The sequence below is a fragment of the Cyprinodon variegatus genome, unplaced genomic scaffold, assembly GCF_000732505.1.
Source record: "Cyprinodon variegatus isolate N-32 unplaced genomic scaffold, C_variegatus-1.0 Scaffold146, whole genome shotgun sequence".
Lineage (NCBI taxonomy): Eukaryota > Metazoa > Chordata > Actinopteri > Cyprinodontiformes > Cyprinodontidae > Cyprinodon > Cyprinodon variegatus.
The window spans coordinates 1041709-1064274 of NW_015150599.1; the positions used below are offsets into that span (position 1 = coordinate 1041709).

General features: G+C 39.8%; 1 protein-coding gene across 1 annotated transcript in view; it reads left to right on the forward strand.

Moving 5' to 3' along the window:
* The window catches only part of snx29 (sorting nexin 29), a 190369-nt gene that overhangs the window by 3851 nt on the left and 163952 nt on the right, over positions 1-22566 (forward strand). Inside the window, exons 3-13 of the mRNA XM_015377096.1 lie at positions 543-595; positions 866-990; positions 5325-5505; positions 5665-5735; positions 6969-7226; positions 9129-9522; positions 9630-9742; positions 9904-10000; positions 10129-10211; positions 18609-18672; positions 19176-19304. Coding sequence (XP_015232582.1) covers positions 543-595; positions 866-990; positions 5325-5505; positions 5665-5735; positions 6969-7226; positions 9129-9522; positions 9630-9742; positions 9904-10000; positions 10129-10211; positions 18609-18672; positions 19176-19304 — 1568 coding nt within the window. The remainder of the gene's footprint in view (positions 1-542; positions 596-865; positions 991-5324; positions 5506-5664; positions 5736-6968; positions 7227-9128; positions 9523-9629; positions 9743-9903; positions 10001-10128; positions 10212-18608; positions 18673-19175; positions 19305-22566) is intronic.

Below are 22566 nucleotides of genomic sequence, written 5' to 3' on the forward strand. Positions count from 1 at the left end.
TTAATGCTCGATTAAGATTTTTCTTTTTTAACTCTTAACGGGAGTTTTTGTGGTTTTAGTTCCTTTTTCTCATGATTACATCCAAGGAAGTAGATGTGTGGGATGTTTTCTGAGGCAATATTCTTTGGAATTGTGAGAGGAAACAAATATTCTGAGCAGACGTCTAGAAGGAGGAGCATAAAGAGCAGGAAATAAATGTTGCTTTCACCATGGCAACACTGCCAGATATGGCTTGGGTTGGATTTTCTTTTAATCTGGTATAAAGACGCAAAGAAAGTACGGGTATATCAGAGATATTAACCTTGCTGGGGATGCATCGTGAACCTTTTTTCTGCAGAAGTAGATAATGTTCCACTTAAGAGTTAGAAAAAAATGAAAACTGGAAGTTATGAATCACAAATAACTTCTTCAAAGTACTATAAATGATCTGTTCTGGTTTTACCTTATTAGACCTCAGCCTTGCAGTATTTAAAATGCTTTCCTCTTTGCTGGACAACTTTTGCTCATAAAAGCCATTTATCATTCCCTTCATATCTTTCCAGTGCCAAATCCGCTTTGGAGGAAGAAAAGAGATCGCCACAGACTCAGACAGCAGGTAAAACAGGTTGAATTCTTTATCAACTAAACATTTTGTTGTGTCATTCTGCTTCACATGACTTCTAAAACAGATTCAGGCTTATTTACTGCTAAATTATACATAAAATAAACAAACTAAAATCCAGAAAGTTATGTTGTTGGGATTTTTTTAGAGATTAAACGCAAACGGCACGATGTAGATTGTTGGGAAATTTATTTGGGAGCAACAATGCATTCACACTATTAGAATCTCCTTTAAAGTAACAGGAACCTGTCTGTTTTCTTGCAGAGTGATCTGTCTGTGCGCCCAGTTTGAAGCTGTGCTGCAGCACGGCCTGAAGAAGAGCAAAGGTCTGGCCCTCACAGCTGCTGCTCTGAAGCACGCTGCAGGCTTCAGCAGCAAGACAGAAGCCGGTAAAAGCCTGCTTCCTGTTCAAAGCACTACCATCAACTATCTATTGTCAACAAGATTATCTAGAAATGGCATATTTATAGATAACTTTATAAATAATGAATAATGTTTGCAGATTAATTAATTTATTTAAAGGAATAGTACACCCAAAACATGATTAGCCTTCATTTTCTACTCACCCCCATGCTGAACAACACTCTGGAGTACTTTTTTGATATCTCAAATGCATCTGGAGATCTGGGAGGCTTCTTGCTGTCTGCTGACATTCAAATAATGGACGTCCATAGCGCCCGAGGCAGAAAGGTCCATAAAAGTCCACAAAAAACGTGTCAATATTCCTCCATACTGCTCGTCCAATGTATTCCAAGTGTCCTGAGTGGGTAGCATCCAGAATTTACTCGAAACGAAGTCATTTAGAATGTTTTTAGAGCATAAACAGTAGTGTATAGGATTTCCTAAAAGCGCGCGCCTGCGAGTTCACGATTCTACGGAAACCGCGGCAGACCAAACCAGATGAAAGTGCGCATTCAGCTCGGCAAAGAACTCATGCTCTTCCTCAACACTGAAGTCCTCAGACATTTTTCTTTCGTTGTTTCTTTCTTTGCACAGGTAAACAGCACATTTCTTCTTCTACGCTTGCATTATCGGCAGAGCAGACGCTGAATGCGCACTTTCGTCTGGTTTGGTCTGCCGCGGTTTCCGTAGACTCGTGAACGCGTCATTCTAAATGACTTCGTTTCGAGTAAATTCTGGATGCTACCCACTCAGGACACTTGGAATACATTGGACGAGCAGTATGGAGGAATATTGACACGTTTTTTGTGGACTTTTATGGACCTTTCTGCCTCGGGCGCCATAGACCTCCATTATTTGAATGTCAGCAGACAGCAAGAAGCCTCCCAGATCTCCAGATGCATTTGAGATATCAAAAAAGTACTCCAGAGTGTTGTTCAGCATGGGGGTGAGTAGAAAATGAAGGCTAATCATGTTTTGGATGTACTATTCCTTTAAGGCATGTATATAATGCGAATTAAGAGGACATTTCGCACTAAGAGACTAAGAGACGTGCAGGAACAGAGGCAGCCATCTATTGTGGTGTAGTTGGAACAGCAGCTTATCTGCACCCGAGATGAAGCCGTTCGATTCTCCGTCCTTAGACGCCTCCCTTAAAACACTGCGGTCGGCCGGGGACTGGACGGCGTCTCTCTGTTGGACATTGAAGCTGTAGCAGAGCCGAGGAGATCTGTAGTACCATACCATGCTGTTCCATACGTCCACAAAGGAGAGCTCTCCTAGATCTTTCCTCAAAGCAGCTATTAGACTTTAGAACAATGACTCCAAAACAGGTCCATCTCTGCAGTTTTTCATTATTTGCTCTAAACAGTCTTAGTATTTTTTTTATACTAACTGCTTATGCATGTATTGAACATTTCCAAAAAATAAACACAATTGGCTGCACACTTTATTGAGGTTATGGTAGTTTTAGAAAATTCCCTAAATGTGCAGTCTCTACAGCTTGATTCTGTTAATATATATTTCTTGCCCCTGTGTGTATTTACACGCTTATTTTTGTGTCGACTTGCTGCTGGTGGGAAACCTAAACTCCCCCGCTGAGGAACAATAAAAGCTATTTCTATTCTGTTCTCAGAAAGGAGTTGTTTGGAGTACAGAAACTGTCTCCTTCCTTGTTTCACTTGTTCTGTTGTGGTTAGGAGCTTCAGATGGTGGATGGGATAGCTTGGCGGTATCGCTTTCTGCACGTTGAAGCTTGTCCAACACGAAGGCCTTTTTGCACTTAGCGTAACAAACATGGTGCTTTTAAGACTCCAGAAGCCATTATCTGTGTTTTCCGGGCTTCACTGATTGCTTTTAGTCTTTGAGTCTTAGAAACAGCTTCATATTATCTGATCTGTTGGAGAGCAGTCTGAACTCAGCAGTCCTGTACCGTCTTACAGGCTAATGCATGCTGCATGGCAACTTAAAATAAAGTAATCTGAAATTTTTAGGTTGGTATTGTCATTAAGAACATAAATATACCCTATGGAAGTGTTGTCTTAATATTCTAAACCACATGGTTTAGATAACGAATACAAGGCAAGTTTATTTATATAGAACAATTCAGTACAGAGGAAATGCAATGCTTTACATAAATAAAAAATAAAATAAAATAGAAGACAAATGACAGCAGAATGACAGCAAGTAAGGAGAAAAACATGATTATAGCAGGTAGTAAACAAATAAAACTACTTAAACAAATAAAGGCTCAGTTAACAGTTTAACTTGAACAGTCAAAGGCAGCTCTAAACGAATGCAAAGGGACTCAGGCTTTCAGCACTTTTACAGTCTACTGGAGTTTTTTCCAGATAAATCAAATATACAGGATAACTTAATGCTGCTTCTCCATGTTTGGTTCTAGTTCTGGGTTTGCAGAGTAGGCTTGAACTAGAAGACTTGAGAGGTCTGGACGATTAATACACTGACAACGAATCTGTTAGGTATTGAAGTGCTGATAAATTCAGTGATTTATAGACTAACAGAAGGGGTTTAAAGTCTATTCTCTGAGCTACAGGGAGCCAGTGGAAGAACTTCAGAACCGGGATAATGTGCTCTACTTTCTTAGTTCTAGTGAGAACACAGGCAGCAGTGTTTTGGATCAGCTGCAGATGTCTGATGAGACTTTTTAGGCAAACCTATGAAGAGACTGTTGCAGTGGTCAATTCTACTAAAGAGAAATGCATGAATGAGTTTTTCTGGATCTTGCTTGGAGATTAGTCCTTTAATTCTGGAGATGTTCTTCAGGTGATAAAAGACCGACTTATACCCCTTTCTAACTGGCGGAAAATCCATTTAAACCTGGGAACAATCAGCTTTTAGTGGCAGTGGGAATAGTTCACTGTTGCGTGTCTATCCGGGTTATAACGACTCGGCTAGCGACCCACGTCTAAATCGCCTTGGTTCAGATCAGCATGCTTTGGGAAAACCAGAGCCCACTAAATTATCCACTAAAATACGTGATACCATTGAAAGCAACATACAGATGTCCACACTGTCGCTTCTGATCTAACATCCAAAACAACCCTGTTTACATTCAATAAACATGATGCACTTATCTTTCACTCTAATGACAGTGAAAATTTCACATTTTTCTTCTTGGACATATTGAAGTATGTAGCAGCAGATAAGATATTGCTTATAACAGTGGAGGTTGTAAAGATTCAGAATAATTAAAAACTGACCTAGAGCCAGCGTTTCCAGTGGGTCTCATGATTGAAAAATATTTATTTTTTCCAAATCTTTTATTTATTCTGGCATCTAGAGGACATACATTTTTCCTATCACTTTGTGACTTTTTTAGCATTTTTGGTTCGGGCATCATTTGCTTAAAGCTCTGTCCCATTGGCTGAATATTCGGTTACTATGGAAACACAAATTCCAAACAACCAGGATATTTATGCCTACAATTATCGCACCCCAAACACTCCTTTGAAGATACAAATATTGAAAACACAGATATTGTGATAATATAGTATTCCTGATGTATTGCAAACACATTTTAACAACAGAGAAAGTCTTAACAGGTGCTTTGGAAGAAAACAACAAATGCAGAATTTTTTTTATAGATTCTTCTGTCAGCAGAGGTCTAAATAATTTAGGATACTGTTGTAAAAGTTTATCTGTCTCTGATTTGACATGCCTGTTAAATTTGTGTTGTGGGGCTCTATAAATAAATTGAACAGTTGTACAAATCTTTTAACTTTCAGCCCAAGATGGTCAGATGATTATAAGCTATAAAAGAAAATTGAGACAGTGACACTAATTCTGCCTTTATGTAATTCCAGTCTTTATATCTGACAAGGTGAAGAACTTTGAGCACATTTTAAAGATGTTTTGCATTTTCTTGTTCCTTACTGAAAATAAGTAAAATCTTGCTTTTCCACAGGGTACAGAAACAATAACCTGACTGCTATATGCTGAAAGTAACTGATGTGTTTGGAGGAGAAATATTTGACTTGTAGTTGTTGGTGTATCTGAAGTTTTACTGCTCTAGAGTAAAGGACTTGCTGGAATGGCGATCTCTTTTTACCCCTAGTTCTGAGGTCGTTATGTGATTTTATGCAGATCTGTCCTGTTTCTCATTAGTTGCCATCCCTCAGACAAGCCAGCAGGCCTCTATTCTTGTTCTTTAACTTTCACTCCCTGTTTCATAGAGAAGTTTTAAAAGGAGATATTGAAGGCTGACCAGGGGGTATTTAATGCATGGAGCTGCTTTTAAAATCTGTTTTACGAAGTTACACAGAGCACCAATTAATAACATTTATTCCTTTCCGCCCACCAGAGCTGACATTTTGGCTTTATGTGAAGGAGCACCTGAACCGCCACGAGCTTCAGCGCTTCTACTCCCTGCGCCACATCTCGTCGGAGCTCGGCCGGGGTCGCGCCTGGCTGCGCTGCGCTCTGAACGAGCACTCGCTGGAGCGCTACCTGCACACGCTGCTGGCTGATCGCTCGCGCCTCGGGTTAGGGGCCAGCTGTCACACTCTACAGCTCAGTCACATCATTCACATAACCTGCAAACACATTTTTTCCTTTAAATCCACCTTTGAATGCATAGTTTACTTAGTGATGCTCTGGAATCAGCTGGATGGATTTAAATATGATAATTCTGTCTTTTCTAGAACTTACTTTGAAGACTGGGCTTTTGTTCTTGATGAAGAGAGAGCAAGTATGCTCCCCACTATGGCTGCAGGTAATAATCTTTTCAATAAATCAAATTATATATATATATATATATAGACTCTTATAACTAATAGTTTTTTTTTTTCAAATTACTGCTCTTTGAATATTCCACAACTACATGTGCCTCCCAATAGAATAGGTTATTGCTAATAATTAACAAACTGTTTTTGAATTCCAAAATTAAAATGGAAAGAAGACATTAATTCATTACCCTCATAAAGTGTGTTTATTGTGTCACCAGGCTCCTTAAAGGGGCCCAGTCACATTCTACGATTGTTTGAATGAAAAACACCAAACACCATTTACTGATGTGAAAATAAAAGATATTTGCCAAGCCTTAGTCTTGCTTTTGTTTCCTTAGCCTTCATTCACACAAAAGGTTTAATGCTCAATGACTTTCTTTTTTCTTTTGGGTTGATGTTCATAGTACTGATTAAATGCAGCCTGAATGGATCAGGATACCAAAGCCACCCACGTAGACCTCACACAGCAGTGACCTGTTAACTGGAAAAATAATGGATATTACTGTCATGCATCATTGGAGGAAAAAAAAGTAAAAAATCCAAAACATATTATTGAAATATTCGTCAACTAATTTAGTAATCGATTCATCGTTAACTGGAGTATAGAGACTGTGAAACATGCCTTTAGCTGACAGAGCAACCCACTTAGCGCAGTAATTTCACCTGGATTGTAAAAGAAATTTTGTAAATATTTTGCATTAAAGATAAAAATCTTTTTCTTCTGTCAATATGCTCTATCCAGAACTCCTGAACTCTTTCACTCGGTTTAATTTTGCAAAAAGGTTTTCTTTAATGATTATTAATCGACGAATCACAAAAAATAATTCACAGATTATTGGATTTGCAAAATAATCTTTGGTTGCAACCCTAAAACAGTCAGCTAGGGTGTCTTAAAGATTGGATTTGGGTCACATTTGCTGAATTTAGCCTTTGTCCTTTTTAAAGCCAACTACTTCCTCACATCCATGACTTGCCATGTTCCGCAGTGAATACCTATGTTTATATTGTATTTTGTACTATATAAATCTCATCTTTCTTGGAATCTAATATTTTTTTATCTTGCACCTTTACAAGGACCTGCGAAAAAAACAAAGTAGGGTTGGATTTATTTATTTTTTAAATTTAATTTATTTCCAGCTTAGTAATCATTGATTACTTGGATGATGGGTCCTGTTTTTTTTTTTTTTTTTAGTGATGTTTCTTTCCATTATCAATCTCAGGGTTGAACTCCATCCTGTTTGCCATCAACATCGACAACAGTGACCTGAACGGCGCAGTGACACGAGGAGGTCCGTCTGTGTCCAACCTGCTGAAGGAGTCCACCCAGGGCATCGGCAGCCTGTTAAAGGAATCCACCCAGGGGGTTAGCACTCTGCTACGAGAGATCAGCACTGCTACAGCTGTTGTGCCTGGCTTCACCCCAAAGACGGACGGAGCTTCGGACCCGCTGCCCGTCATGCCTCGAAGCACCTCTGCTGGTAGGACTGCTCATTATGGAGAACAGTTCATGACATTTAAACCTTCCTTTTGGGTTTTCTCTGTCGTTTTTCTGAATGTTTCATTGCATCATCATATCTGCTTTGCACCTCTAAAGCTGCAGTAGAAGATGATGTTCCAGCGATGCGATTTAAAGGCTCTGCAATTCTCATCTTATAAGTGTTCAATATTGCTTTTGTCCAGCCTTTTTAACTAGAACACCTCCTGCTTTTCTAAGGCTGTCCACCATTCTTAGGCTTTTAGTCTGTGCTTCATTTCATCCTAAATGATCTATGAAGGTTAGTTTAGGATTGTGTGTTGGCCAGTCCAGCCTTTGCCACCAAATTTTGTGTCCGTCCTTATTCTTTCAAAACCCACTGGGTCGCCAGCGACTCGTTTTAAAGTGGTTAAAAATAATAACTAAGAATGCATGAAAATTACACTGGTAAAATGTTTACCAATATAGACATATTAGACATCGTTGGAAAGCTCAATTCAACCACCAAAAATCATTTTATGGACATAGCAGCATGTCAAAAAGTAAACATGAGTAGCCACAACAAGCAAGCATGTCTTTGTAACTGCTGTTCAAAAAAGATCTATTATTTTCGAGAATAAAAAAACAAGAACTGAGAGTCATAATTGAATTGATGCAGCTTTGGTGTTTTACTTGCCCAATTTTCATGCTTTTCCATTTGGGTATGCAAAATAGGCAAACATTTCCCAAAATGATGGACGTTAAGAGGTTAATGATCATGCCATGTGCTTCAGTCACGTTGGAAGAGGAAGCAACCATCTTCAAACTCTGGAAGCATGAAATTTTTTAGAGTTTTCTGGTGTTCAGAAACTTTCCTGGAAACTTTTCTATCTGCAAACCCAGACTGATTCTTCAGGTTATCGGATGGAGAATCATGATTTGTCTTTCCAGAGGACACATTGCTCCTGAGTCTATTTGCGACGTGCTTTACTCCACTGCATCCGATCCTTTGCACATGTATGGATGGAGCTCCTGGGCCGTGCTTCTTGAAGCTCTCTGCGCGATGATGCTGAACTATTGTGAAGGTTAGATGAAAATTGGAGATCTGTGGTGACTGTGCAGAAAACTGAGGACCTCTTTCTAGTTTAAGCATCAGCATCATCCCACCGGCTCCATCAGCTTACTGTCACTCGGTGGCTGTTATTGCTTCCCCTCTGTCAATAAAGCCCTGATGGTGGAATAATTATGAGTGAAGACATTTCATAACTCGACTCAAGGAACTGGTTCCATCCTATCCTGAGGTTATGTCCTGCTACAGATATTAGTAGAAGCTCTTTATGTGCTTGGTGCCATAATAGATGGATATGATGCCTGGACTCTCCTGCATTTAGCTGTTTGGCACAAACATTGTTTCTCTCTGAAACAGATCCTCAACAATCTACAAACTTTCTATTAGAATGAACTGTAAGGAAACTTTAAATCTCAGCGTCAGCTCCTTGACCGGTTCACATTATTCACTCGCTAATGCGCCGGGAAACTCTCTGGCTCGGAAAAGAGACAATCTATTTTTTATTATCTGTTTGAAATGAATGTCTGAGGCACTGCAGGAGAAACGCCTTTCAATACACAATTTGTCTTTCCGATTCCTTTTCTATGGCCCCTGGGGAGACGGCGTAATACCCGCTGTCCAACACCTGCAGCTAAATAGGCTTAGAATGGATTTTTCAATCATAAATATTTTTTGAACCGTCAGTAAGACCTGTTTTTATTCATCCATTTGTTTTAAAGCTAGAAAAGGCTGCAAAATAATACAAGTTTTATTTGTGGTAAAATCATTTTAGAGAGAGATGTTTTTTTCATATATATCTGCAGTTATAAAAAATGGAGTTACATTTTTGATATGGCATTGTTTCTTCTCTTTGCTCAGACTCTGGGCTGAGGAAGGAGCGACGCAGGAAAAAGAAAATCACCAACATCATTTCCTTTGATGACGACCTGGATGGAGGGGCTGAGGATGAGGAGGATGGAGAGTGGGATTCTCAGAAGCCGAAGGAGGCGAGGACGAGTGGTGCCCCTCCGACTCAGAGCAGCGTGGAGGAAGGGATAGACCCCTTAGAGCCGACCCTGTCAGAGTCCCCGGCCCAGAACGGCATCCCAGAACCCTGTATAGCCAACTGGGTGGGGTCGCCCCACCCCTGCCGCACAGCGCCCCCAGCTGGACCACCTCTACCTGACAGTCAGGATATAGAAAACGAGGAGGAGGAGGAGGAAATGTATAAACCTCGAACACAAAGCCAGGAGGAAACAATCCCCTCTGATCAGTGAGTTGATCATTAAGCTGCCTGCTTTAATAAACAGTTAAATTTGACGGAATAAATGTTTGGACCGGATGTTCAGACTGACTGACAGCCATGTTGTCTGGTTCCAGGCTGGTGGTGGGCAGTCTATCCAGTGTGTCCACCTGGAGTCCAGTCCAGGCTATTACTGCCCCGCCCAGCTCCGACATCCTCATCCCTGTCAATCCTGCTCACCCTCAGCCAGGTACCGACCCGCCCCTCCTATCACATTCACCCCCACCTTAAAAATCCATCCCGAAGACGCCGTTTGATAGTGGCCACTTCCATCTCTGGTGTTCCTTCAGATGAATTTTAGGTACTTTTTAAGGCTGCCTCACTTTCAGTTTCGCTTCCATTTTATTTCAGTGAGCTCTGTGGAGGACACGGCCGTGTTTCCCGTTCAGTGTGACTCGACAGAATCGGGGGAGAACTGTGAGAGCGGCAGATCGCAGCTCACCTTCAGGTCAGCTATCCCCTCATCCACAGCAGACTTCTGCCTGCTGTTTCTTCTCTCATGAGATGAAGTCATCTGTGCCACATCAATAATGAGATGGTTAAGTTTGTTCTTATTCTCTGATCTCCTGCCTCCAGCATGGACTCCAGTCCACCGGCGCAGCCCCGTCCGCTCTCCAGTGGGCTACAATCAGCTGGGCTGCCTGACACCATGACAGTGGGTGAGTCTCTCCTGCCTCTTTTGTCCAACACTCCACTGCTGTTTTTGGTGACGCCTAGTTTGTCTGGTTATTTTTGATTTTAAACCTGTTTGGTTTATGCAGCAGGAGAGGCAGTGTTACACCACCATGTTAGAGGCTTTACAGATTCTCAGCTAGGTACCGGTCTGGACTTTAAATAGGCCATTCAAAGCGCTGAATCTGCTCAGGACTAACCCGTCCACTCTGTCCAGATGTTTAGGGTGGGTGTTCTGCAGGAGGATCCATCTTGGCTGAAACCTTACTGTGATGTTTTTCAGTTGGGGGATCTAATCTGGAATAAACGGTCTGAGCAGATTGGATTTTAAAATGTATATCTTTAGTCATAAGACATGTTTTATAAATAGATTTTTCCATTTTGACTTCTACTTGTGGTGTGATTTTTATTTTATTTTGCATTTTGCTTTTTTTTGTGGGATTTATTTTATGTAAATATTTTCTTTCTTTTGTTATTTTCATAATTATTTATTTTCTTTTTTTGCTTAATTATTTCATTAAAATATTTTCATCCACTTTAGTTTTAGAAAATGTTTTCTCATTATCATCTTCCCAGTAATTTTAACCAATTTTCTTCTTCCCGCATAAGGAAGTTACCCCACAGCATGATGTTCCATTATAAAAGAGGGGATTGTGTTTTTAGGGTCTGTTTCTAAAGAACAGAATGTTTTCCTTTGAATGGCAGCCAAGAGGCTCAGTTTCACTTTGTAAAAAATTTTCTCTCATATCTTTGTTGTTTCCTACAGAGATTTCACTGGCTACCAAACTTTAATCTCTTTGCCTTTCTGTTATGGGGGAAAGAAGTATTAAACTATTCACCCCAGTTAAATAAACAGAGATTGATGGAATTCACTCAGTCTTCACTTTATTTTATCTTTGCAAAGAGAGAACAGTTTATCATACTGCCCTTAATGCTTTGTAATCAGCCCTGTTCTGCCTTGGCAGCGTTCATTCCCCTTACCTACAATAAAGGAAAGCAGAGTCAAATCAGATCCCCGGTCTTGCCTCTGCGGTTAACCCCTCCAGCTTCTCTGGGGGAAGACCGAGGCGTTTCAGTGGCATCTGACAGACATTCTCCCTCCATTCCAGGTTTAGCCTTGATGTCCTGCAGAACGGTCTGTTGCAGGTCATTTCTCTCTTTTGATATAAGTTATGCATTTTTAGTTGTAGTGGATACAATATGTAGTTACACTTAAAATAAAATAATATATATAATAATAAAAAAGAACTACCTCTGACATTTCAGCCATGTTTATCTAGGATCCCGTTGTTTGGGTCATGACCAAGGTTTCATGACAATGGGTGAAGGAAGGAACGCAGGCCGAATAGTAAATGGAGCGCTTTTCCTTTCAGCTCAGTTCTCTATTTTTCACCACTGGCTGCCACTCTGCTCCGTCTGTAGATCACCTGCTCCATTCTGTCCTAACTCCTATAAAAGCACCCTGAGACACAGGAACTAAACTTGAGGCAGGAACTTCTATCCAACCTTTTCCTTTTCTAGTGCTTCTAGAAATTTTAACCAGTAATTAATAGTGTTCCAATATCCTTGTGGACAAAAAAAACGTAAAGTTTGTGGTTTTAAGGTCTCAAAATGTGGACAAAAGGTTAAAATGCTTTTACACGGCTCCCTACAGTGAGCTCTGAGGAGAATTCTCATTTCTTTTCTTTTACTTTCAGTGATTCATGTGATCCACCAGGTGGCACTGTTGATCCACGTTGTGGATCAGTTATTGTATCTACTGTACCTTCACACATTTCCTCTTGAGGAACCTTTGCAGTGGAAATGTGTACGAGATGAGATCGTATGAATGTCTTCACTTTGCATCAGATTCATGACGTAGACGAGCTGCCACTTTTCATGACCCGTTCTTGCTTCTCTTTGCAGAGCGCTTGTTTTTTTTTTTATCTGCTCGGTTCCCTGCAGCTAATCACAGCCTAAAGCATCAGACAGTTGCTGCTGGATTTATTTGTTCTTTTTCATTTGGAATCTCTGTCTCTGCCAGTCAGCTGCTCGGTAGAGTACCGATGCTTGGAGGCTCCTTCATCGAGCCGTTCTCTAGGTTATTAGCTCCCATCGAGAGCAGCGCACTGAGAGTGAGGCGTAAATATAAAAATTACTGCTGTAGATGGATTGAAAACAACATATGAGTGTTATATGAACCCTGAAGTATTGATACAAGTAAACAACATCATGTTTCTGAGCTAAAGGAAGGGGTTTGCAGTAACTCTACTAACACAGAAGTTAAAATTCCAACCAGATTCTCCATTCTGAGGAAAAGGTCTCTCTATCTTCCTATCAGCAGCTCTGTTACTCCTCTAAGCCACAGACATGATTCTCCAGAGACACCTTCACAGTCCCTCTGGGAAATGCAGAAAAAACAATGAAGGAAGAAGTAAATATCCGGAACACAATGAGCATGAGCTCATGAGGAAACCAGCATGCAACTGTTTTAACAGCTGGATACTGAGCACTGTAGAAAGGTAGACTATATTTACCTGCAGATTGAGCAACATTTCCCATCAATGTTCATGGCTTTTTTTTTTTACGTTATAGTCCATATTAAAGGATGAAGATCAGAATTCAAACCTATCACATCCGAGTCTGTACTAAGGGAACATTTCAGGATGGATTACAAAGCTGAAATTCTTGATCTCACTCTGGAATTGGATCTGGTTTACATTAGCAGCCGTTCAAAATGGCCCTTCTCAGTCACCAGCTGACTCCCAGCCACTGGCCTCCTGGTGTGTATATTCTTATACCCTGACTCCACCCATTCACTGAATTACAGGGTCTGACCAGGAGAAGGCGCTTTGATTTAGATCTTAATGTTCACAAATCATGACAGAATATTTTAGTGCAAAGATTGATGTTTAAAAAGGAATTGTAGGGGACCAGCTAAGAACCAATCAAGGAAAATGGGGACATTTTAAATGGCTATAACTGTAATTTGGATACAACTGAAATGAACGTGCTTTTTGTTTCATTAGATCTTCAGATCTGAAACCTTTCATGACGTCTTCTGCTCTCTTTGAACTTTAACCTCCCAATGTTGCAGCCATTCACGTTTAATTGTCTGAGGATGAATAGAGAGAAAATTTGCTGCAGCTTCTGTTATAATAGCTCGTCTTAACAGTTTTTTGGTCTTTAAACTTTCAGCTGCTAACATTCCTCCATCCAGGTATTTGCTGTCTGGGACAGATCAGACTGAAAAACATCGCCGGTACCTTCTGCTGAACTTGTGATTCTGCTGAAAGTATTATATCTTATTGTTTCCCAGAAGGCACCTGCTGTTCTCTCTAAGCTTGGTGTAGTTATCTGCTCTATTGCTGCTATCAATGTGAGGGAAATTAGCTCTGCTGAGGTCTCTGATACAAACTGCTACTGTCACATACCCAGGCTTTTATATTGGTCCAGCTTAGAGCCCAGAGTCGTTCCAACACAGTTTGACACGTCCTGCAGTGCTTGATGAAGGGTTCCCTGTCACCTCTAGATTAGATTATGTTTAATGAAGTATGAAAAATAAACCTTTGGAAAATAATCTCCCTTAATAAAATAAAATAAAAATTACCAAATTATTATAGTAATTGAAGGATTTCTTGAAAATGATATTTTACCGTCTTTGTTTGGTCTAATTTATGGTTGCTTCTGGCTGGTTGTTAAATTCATGATGTTTAATAATTTATTGAACTTTTATTGATCTCACATTGGAGAAATTTCCCTCTGCATTTAACCCATCCCCTTGGGGAGCAGTGGGATACCATTGTGCGGTGCCCGGGGCAGTGTGGGGTTAAGGGTCTTTCTCAGATACCCAGAGTGTCAGTCTGTGGGAGTGGGGCTCAAACTTAGAACCTCAGGATTCCAAGCTCTATGCCCTAACCACTAGACTGCCACTCCCCAATAAGAAGTGACACAGAACAAGTTCTCTGAACATTCAAGAAATGGTAACAAAGTACAAAAACATTTGTCTAAAGCAGAGCAAAAAGGTTTAAAGAGGTACGTTTCTAACAAGCCGTTACACCAGATCTTTGGTAGGGCGTCATTACTAACATCTGTACTGAACTGAAGTTCTCCTACATCTCATCTCTGTTCTGTTTTTAAACCACTGAAACACCAACATTCTTGTGGTATTTTTAGAGGCTAGAATGGAGACAAATCAGTTAAATTCAGGATTGTTGTCCTGGGAGCAGTTTTTGCCCCTCGGTGAACAAAGACTTGTTCATGCTCTTAGCTACCTTTTATTAGGCGGCACATTGATTTCCGTTCGCACTCGAGCCGTTTGATTTTTTTTTTCTGTGTAGCTTTGTGGTCTGGAACTGCATGAGGGAGGAGAAAGTGTACAGCGTGAGCTCTCACTTTAGTGATTTCCAACTGGATCTGGCAGCATGTGAGGCCAAGCAGACCATTGATTGGCGAGTACTGAGTCTGTGATTCAGCAGGCAGCTTGATTAGAAGGCCTGGTTCTCTCTTAATACACCTATTATTGGACCAGTGAAGTGTTCTGGTGAAGGCACATGAATGCTTTCTGGACTTAGACACACACTTTTCTCTGATGAACTCCCTGACGTCTTCATAAGAGGACAGAGAGTCATCTGGTTCTACTGAAGCCCCTAATGTCTTGTCTGTGGCGCCGCTGACGACGCATGTTCGGGTTAAAGGTCACATCTATTCCTGGCGCGCAACAGAGGGGCAGAGAAGATGATAAACCCCCCCATCATCGTCTCTGCTTTCATCCTTTTCCTTCGAATCGGTTCTCAGCAGCTTCACGTATGTGTGTCTTCAACGACACCCTGCTGTGTTTGTGAAGATGGAGCCGTATCCTCTGAAGGAAGGCAGTGGACTCGGTGGATTAACTCCTTGTCTCACGGCTGTTATTTCACTTCTACAAGCAGAGCGAGCAGCTTTGAAACCTTCATGCGAACCTCGAGGCGTACTGTAACAGCAGAGATGAGTCACTGCGCCGGCGCACAGCTCGGCCCAAATCTGTCCCTGATATTCGGATGAAGATTAGCATCATGCAGCAGCCGACGACCTGCAGACTAGGAAAAAAAGATGCAGAGGATTTCAGTCCTTTTTCACAGAGGTCCTTTGAAAAATATACCTCATTAGGATTCAGATCTTTATTAAGATCACATATGGATTTTTAATCATTCATTTCTGTGAAAAGGTTAACAATAAAAAAATAAATTACATTTTTTATATACGGTATTAAATAAAGGAAGGAGTGTTTTCCAGCTGAGGACGACGGTAGGACATCCTCACCTACAAGAAGAATCTTCCTGTAGCCTTAGATAGATTGAGATTCACTACTTTATTGTCATATGCACTTCAGTGCATGCAACTTCATCAGTTCTCAGGTGAATATATGTGCTAGTAATTAAACTTCACAATAACACTATAAAACATAGATTTGGTCAGCTTGCATGAACCTGAATCACTATGTTTATGTCACACTTGACTATTAGCTCCAAAACCTTTTTAAGAAAACCACAAGGAAACAATTATGTTATTATACTGTATTAAACAGTTCTCCTTTACACAGAGAACCCAAGATCAAAATAACGCTCTAAAATACCATGGTTACATAAAACTGCACAAATAGATATGAAAGTGTGTGGCAGCACCATGCTCTTACTATGAGCTACAGGCAGGGTGCCCTGCTTGGTTACAGGTGTCCAAATGTTCAGGTACGCTCTGAGGTCATGGAGATAAAGGTCTCATAATCAGATGAATCCAAAATGAGTTTCTGTGCCATATTTCCTCCTCGTTTCCTTCATTAGATTACCGTAAAGCATTTCCGCGGGTTATTAAAAATCAATAAAAGTCATTAAATTATAATTTTTTTTTATTAAAGCCTTAAGGCATTAAAATTCATTAAATGTGTTTATTGTGGCATTTAAAATGCTGTATAAAAAAAAAATGTTTACAAAAACAATTTCGTCAGACATTATATCACGATATATTTGCGTGGAACTGCTTCCGGTTGATCGCAAAGCTGTATGTTCAGAAAAGAAGCCAGAGAAGTTAGAGAATAGGGGGGAAAAAAAGCACATTTCAACAGAAGTGGTTGGAAAACAAGGAATTCGGGACATGGCTGCAGCCTGTCGACGGGTACTTCTAATGCTTTTAGAAATTATTAAAATAATTTCTAAAAGCATTAAAAGAGCTTTAAAAAGCATTCAATTTTAGTTATTCATTCCTGTATAAACCCTGGATTAGGTCAATTTACCAATCTGCTACCAAGTGGGATACCACGCCCTAGCTTGCGTGACGTGGCCACGACAACGTAACTTCCATGAACTTGTGTTTATTAGGCCCCAAAATAATTAAATTAAACTACAAATTCATGTAATAGTAAAATAAAAAAGACAAAATTATTTCCCAAAATGTTTATAAGAAATGTATAAACTGTGTAAAGTATTTTTTATATACTTTTTTACTCTCCCTCTTGCCATCAGGGGGTGCTGCAGCACCCCAGCTTCCTGCGGCCATGGGGTTAACTGTTAGGTTTTGGTTTGTTGTATTGTGGAGTTCACTTCTACTCGCTTAAATTAATCCAGATGGTGTCACATTTCTCTCAAATCCCGTCTGATGCACTGTAGACTGCATGATGAAGGATAGCAGGTCACAGAGGTGTTTTTTCCCAAACCATCTCCACCTCCTGCTTCACAGATGGTGTTATTTCCTGGAATACTGTGTTTGTTTTAGTTAATCCCAAACATTTACCCCCCAAAATTAAAGACTTTTTCTATTTCTCAGTTTTGTTTGTTTTATTACTATATCCCAAAAATTTTAGGCAAACAACCAGGTGTTTACTGGGCTGACTAATGACCGATGAGATCTTTATATTCTGAGAACTGTTGCATAGGCTAATATAAAATTTGATGTGCACACTCATGTACACCTCTTAAATGAATGTAATATCTTCAGAGGTCCCACAGCAGGTTATCTGGCACCAGGTTAGGAGTTTAATTTAAAGTCAAACTGCTGATGATGTTGTTTAACGCCAAACTTCTGATAAACTCAGCATTTCATTCTGGGCCATGCTGGAAAAGAGGAATCTCCATATCATCATAATATCAGAAAACTAATGTTTTATTAAAGGCCGGAAGGAATGTGTCAGCAAGTCTGTGAGATCCAGTTTGATCTGATGCTGCTTTTGATTAGAACATGGTTATAAATGCAGTTAAAGTAGAAGGAAAGCAGCGATCCTCAGGTCAGCTGTATTTTACTGTCATATCTGCCACTACCAACTTTGTTTTCCTAATTTCTATGAAGGTCTGCACTTCTGTGAGAAAGTATTTACCCCCTTATTGACTTCTCCAAGTTTTGCATTATGTGAAAGGGATGTGTGGGAAGTTGTTACTGAAGAAAAGTGCATAATCATACATTTAATGAGGAAATGATTTGACTCACTTAAAAAAAAGTGATGATTATATTATATCCATGAGTCATGTTGCTGTATATTTTATTTGGAATAAAATATCATTTTGGAGTCCTAAACTAATATTTCAGGGCTCATAAAACTCATACAAGCCGTTTTATAAAAGGAATCCATGCTGGTTGTCAGTGAGTCGGATCATAGATGTTCTACTCTGGCCACAGATCATCTTCTCATTGTCCATCTACACCAGTTTGCACCATAACCAGCTAATCTAAGTTACAGCTTCATGTTTCATCATCATTGAATTAACTACTATAACTATAGGTTCCTATGCTACTGGGGAAGCATCAGTTGTGTCCAATAGGCACGAATCGAGCCATGGGTACTAAGGTTGAACCAAAGCTTTAAAAGACCAAAATGCTTTCACTGAATTTTTTTTTGTAAATGGGGGCTGCTACCCACCTTCACAGCATCATTATTAATTGATTTTTGCATTTTCTCTGACTGTAACAGTGCAGCCCTGCTCCTACCTGTTTCTGCTTATTTTCAATTAGCAAGGACTTCCATTTTTTTTCTGGTTAAGAAGTGCAGGAATGGAGACTAAAAGATGGCCCTTTAAAATTGCTGTTTAAGATTCCCAGTATTCCAGGTCATAGTCATTCCAAAATAGTAAAAAAAAAAAAAAAAAGAATCGACTGAAGATGTTTTGCTTCCTATCCAGGGAACTTTTTCAATTTGAAATGTCAGAATTCCCTCGGCTTGCAGGGAAAAGTCCTGCATCCGAGGCCTTTATCACCCCTGAAAATGTATGTCCAAGTGGTTACCTTGTGCATTTCGCATTCGTTACGCCCAATTAGTTTGTCCAGTTCATACAGTATGCCAGTTTTTAAATCTTCCATAAAGAGTTATTGTTTGCAAAGTAATGTTTCCTTAGAGTAAACGCAGCATGCTTATGTCTGATTCTTGTCTCTGTCTGTTTCAGTGGAGCTCCGTCAAGCCATTGTAGCCATGATGAACAGGAAGGATGAGCTGGAGGAACAAAACACGTATGTTCCTCTAAACATTCCCACAGCCTTACTCAGGAGGAAAAGAAAAGCTAAAAGGAGTTTCTGAGCGAGAAAGTTTCTCAGAAATGGTTTGATTTTATTTGCTCCAAGCAATTCAATAACTCAATGTTGGAAGGAGTTTCAGAAAGTTGTGTTATTGCATCTGTGCAGTTTATCAAAATGATGGAAAATCTGTCCAACTGCATTACATTTTTCATGCTAAATTATGGTTTGCACCTAGAATATTAAAACGATGCAGACAGATTTGTGTTGATGGAGTGTTTAGTATGCGAGCTAATTGTGATTCATCATCTCATTTAGTACAACAATTAAAATGGCATTTGTCTAATTTATTGTTTATGAAAATAACATCAGCAGAATGCCAGCGTTTAGTTGGGGAGTATTCCTCTAAATTAAAGAGAGCTGCTACCTGAATTTGATGACAGGATCCCATGTTGCCTTATAGCTAAACACATGTATGATCTGCTTTGTTTCTTTTTTAGGTCTCTGCGCAGCCTGTTAGACGGCGAGATGGAGCACTCAGCAGGCCTGAGGCAGGAAAGTGAATTGTTGAAGAAGAAGCTAGCAGAACTGGAGGAGAGACATGGGGCTAAAGTCCAAGCGTTGGCCAGGTATGATTGTTTCTGTATAAAACTGAAAATGAGGCTGAGGCAGCTTTTAACATCAGAGCCAAACGCTTATAGCAACGCTTATAATGGTACAAACAGAGAAACGCCCTAAAGAAATATTTAGGGGAAAATTAGATCAGTGTTTTTGTGGGCTGTAATTAATAACCCGTCTTAATATCAGAGCTTTTTCTTTGTTCTGGGGAATTGTGTCTTTTCCCTTCTTTCTGCCTCAGCGAGGATCTCCTCACTCAGGGATTAAGAGCTTTACCTTCACACCAACTTTACAAGCTCACAGTTGGGCTACATAAGATACAGCAATAGGCCTTGCGTGATTGATTTCAGTGGAGCTTTCACACACTTATACTGATTTTAGGCAATTCTCTTTTATTTAGAACTATAAATTCTAAAGGCCAATTTATGCTTCTGACGCATAGCCTCTGCAACCGTCAAATCTGTCTCTGTGTGCGACCACTCCCGCTCTGCAACCGTCGTCAAACACACCAAAAAATGTCCTGACCACACGTCGGACGGTTGTAAACCCACACAGACCTCAAGTAAAAGTGCGCAGACAAAAAGCAGCTGTGATTGGTCCTTGGTATGCCTTTCCTGCTGTCTGTTTGGTCGTCCCTCTGGATTCGGTGTCGGAACGCGCCATTTTTAAAACTGAGGAGTTATAACAACAATGGATAACCATGACGGAAGGTTGATGGAGGAGGTTCGGAAGTACAACCATTTGTACGATGCCTCAGACATAAACACTCCCTGCCGGCGCCGCCAAAGAATTTCTCGTGATAATCCTGCGAAGTTCATGAGTTTTCGAATAGGCTCCTGCTAGCGGTTTGGCTGGAAACTGCTTTGCGTCCATAGAAATTCCAGACCGACGTTGCAAAAGCATACCAGCTTCTAGACCTAAGCGATGTTTGATGAGTGCGGTTGCAGAAGTAATCAGCCCTTTACAGGATAAAGAACTCCTCTTAATATTCGTTGTTTAGTTCTCCCTGCTGTGAGCATAATGTATTCTTTATTTCACAGAAGGATTATGGTTTGTTATGTAAAACAAAGGGATTATAGATTTTACCTTTAAACTGTATTTAGTGTCTAATTTTAGCAAATAGTGAGGTTAGCAAAGCCAGCATTACTAAAACAGGTTGGTACCAAGCCTGTGTGTTTGTTGTTCCTCAATGTCCAAAAGTCTGTAAACACTTGGTTTGTTGATAATAACCAATGGATAAAACGGAGCGACTTTCCTGTACTCTGGTTGCCTTCCTGTTATCTGTTGGAAGTCTTGTTCTCTCCTGCTCTCTTGCAGCCTAAATGAGATGTGCAGATGTGTTTTAACATGTTGTAGAATTGCTTCCTGCTTCTTTTCTCCTGTGGAATTTATCTGGAACATTTCTCTGATTAAAAAACTTTTGAGTCATTACACCATCTATGAACAACATCTACTGTCAGGGCGACTTGCTTAGACTGCTCACTGCGCCTTTTCTAGTCACAGCTGATCATACAGGAAACCAGCCCATTTCCAACATTCTGGAACTTTTTATTTTAAAACTTTGGTTACATTCTGCAAACTATAAAGGATTAAAGTGTTTAGGAAACTATGTGAGGCTGCTTTCCAAATTAAAGGCCTTCTCCTACGTGCTCTAAGTTTGCGGTAGGAATCGGTTAGCCTGAGTTAACCTTTAGGCTTCTACAGTTGTTCTGTAGGTGTCATAGGGTCCACAAGAATATGACAATAACATATCAACTGCTTATTATTACAGCAGTCTCTCTGTATGCAGTATCGGTATTGCAGAAAACTGCAATACAGATTAATAAATAGATACATTTTAAAGGTTTTCATCTTTTGCTTTTTGCAGAATTTGTAGTTCTTTTCAGAGCTTGCTGAGCAATAAATCGGTCTATCATCTATTCAATCAATATTGGATGGATCCTTGGCTCCTTGCTGGTAATTGGGGTTTGTTTAAATAAGATTGGAAAAAAAAAAAAGTTTTATAGCTCCTACTATCACCTACTAAAGTCTAAGTTTGAATGTACCTTTTTAACAACGTCACCTCTTCATGTGACCTTTACGTTCCCTCCCAGCTGCTATCATCTCCCTTCATGATAGTTTTTATACTGTCTTTAATGTCACCACCCAAAGGATATTGGTTGAGTGTAGATTAAAAAAGGAGGAGTTGAATGACTAGAATGAGGGTATTTATAAAGCATCTCTTCACATTCACAAGGATTTAACAAATTGTCAGCCTTTAAAGATCATTAAGATCAAGGTTGCTTGACATAAGGCCAACATGCAATCATATTGGTAATATGGCTTGTAATAAATCAATGTTTAAAGTGTTGTTGTTTTCCTGCTTTGGGTTAATAGCGAACATGGAGTAGTAAATCCAGCCACTAGGAAAAAAAAAAAAAATCCAGTTAATTATTTCCAGCTCAACAAGGTTTTATTGAAAAGCTTTTTCTGGGCTTAGTTGCATTTTCCTAATTACTTGACCCCTTCCCCTCCTTCCTCTTTGCTTGTAAAACATTTTTATTCTGCATTAAGCAAATTTCACCAAATATATCACAGGCACACGCTGTGTGAATGCATGGCACTTGGATAATTAGCTAACATTTATCACAGTCCAGGCAGTTCTTCCTGATATGCATACTGCATGATAACAGCCTTAATGAAGATCATGATTAAAGGTAAAGCTTAACTGTCTCCAGATATCCGGGCCTAGTGGTTAAATATTCACTGCATGTCTGTGAAAATGTTGCATTCTTAGTGTTTTCTGGAAGTTTATTAACCAGTTGAATAGCTGCTGAAATTCTGTCCAGTTAAATTAAGAAACCCAGAGCAACACAAACTGGACCCAGTTATGTTGCCAAATACATTTTTTTTAGATGTTCTGCAGCTTTTTGACCTCTGTAACTCAATACATTTTTTCTGTTTTTGTCAATAAGATTTTAAGCAGTGGACTGGTTGAAGGAAAAGATTGGTTATCCGAAGTGGAGGGATTCAACTTTAGCTTTATTTTGTTTGAAGGGTTGATTTTAAAGGTAACTGGGTTTTATTTAGAGATCTAACAGTAAAATCCACCTTTATCTGAAATATTTTGACATCCTAATGTTGTTTCGTCAGTGTTGGTCCAAATGACATACTTTGGTGCTTGTGGTTTATATTTTTACCTGCTGATAATCGCCAGACTCTTTATTTGCTAGAATGACCCAAACATTTAAACAGGAAAGCCTTTAGAGCTCGGTTAGACATTGGATAAAACTT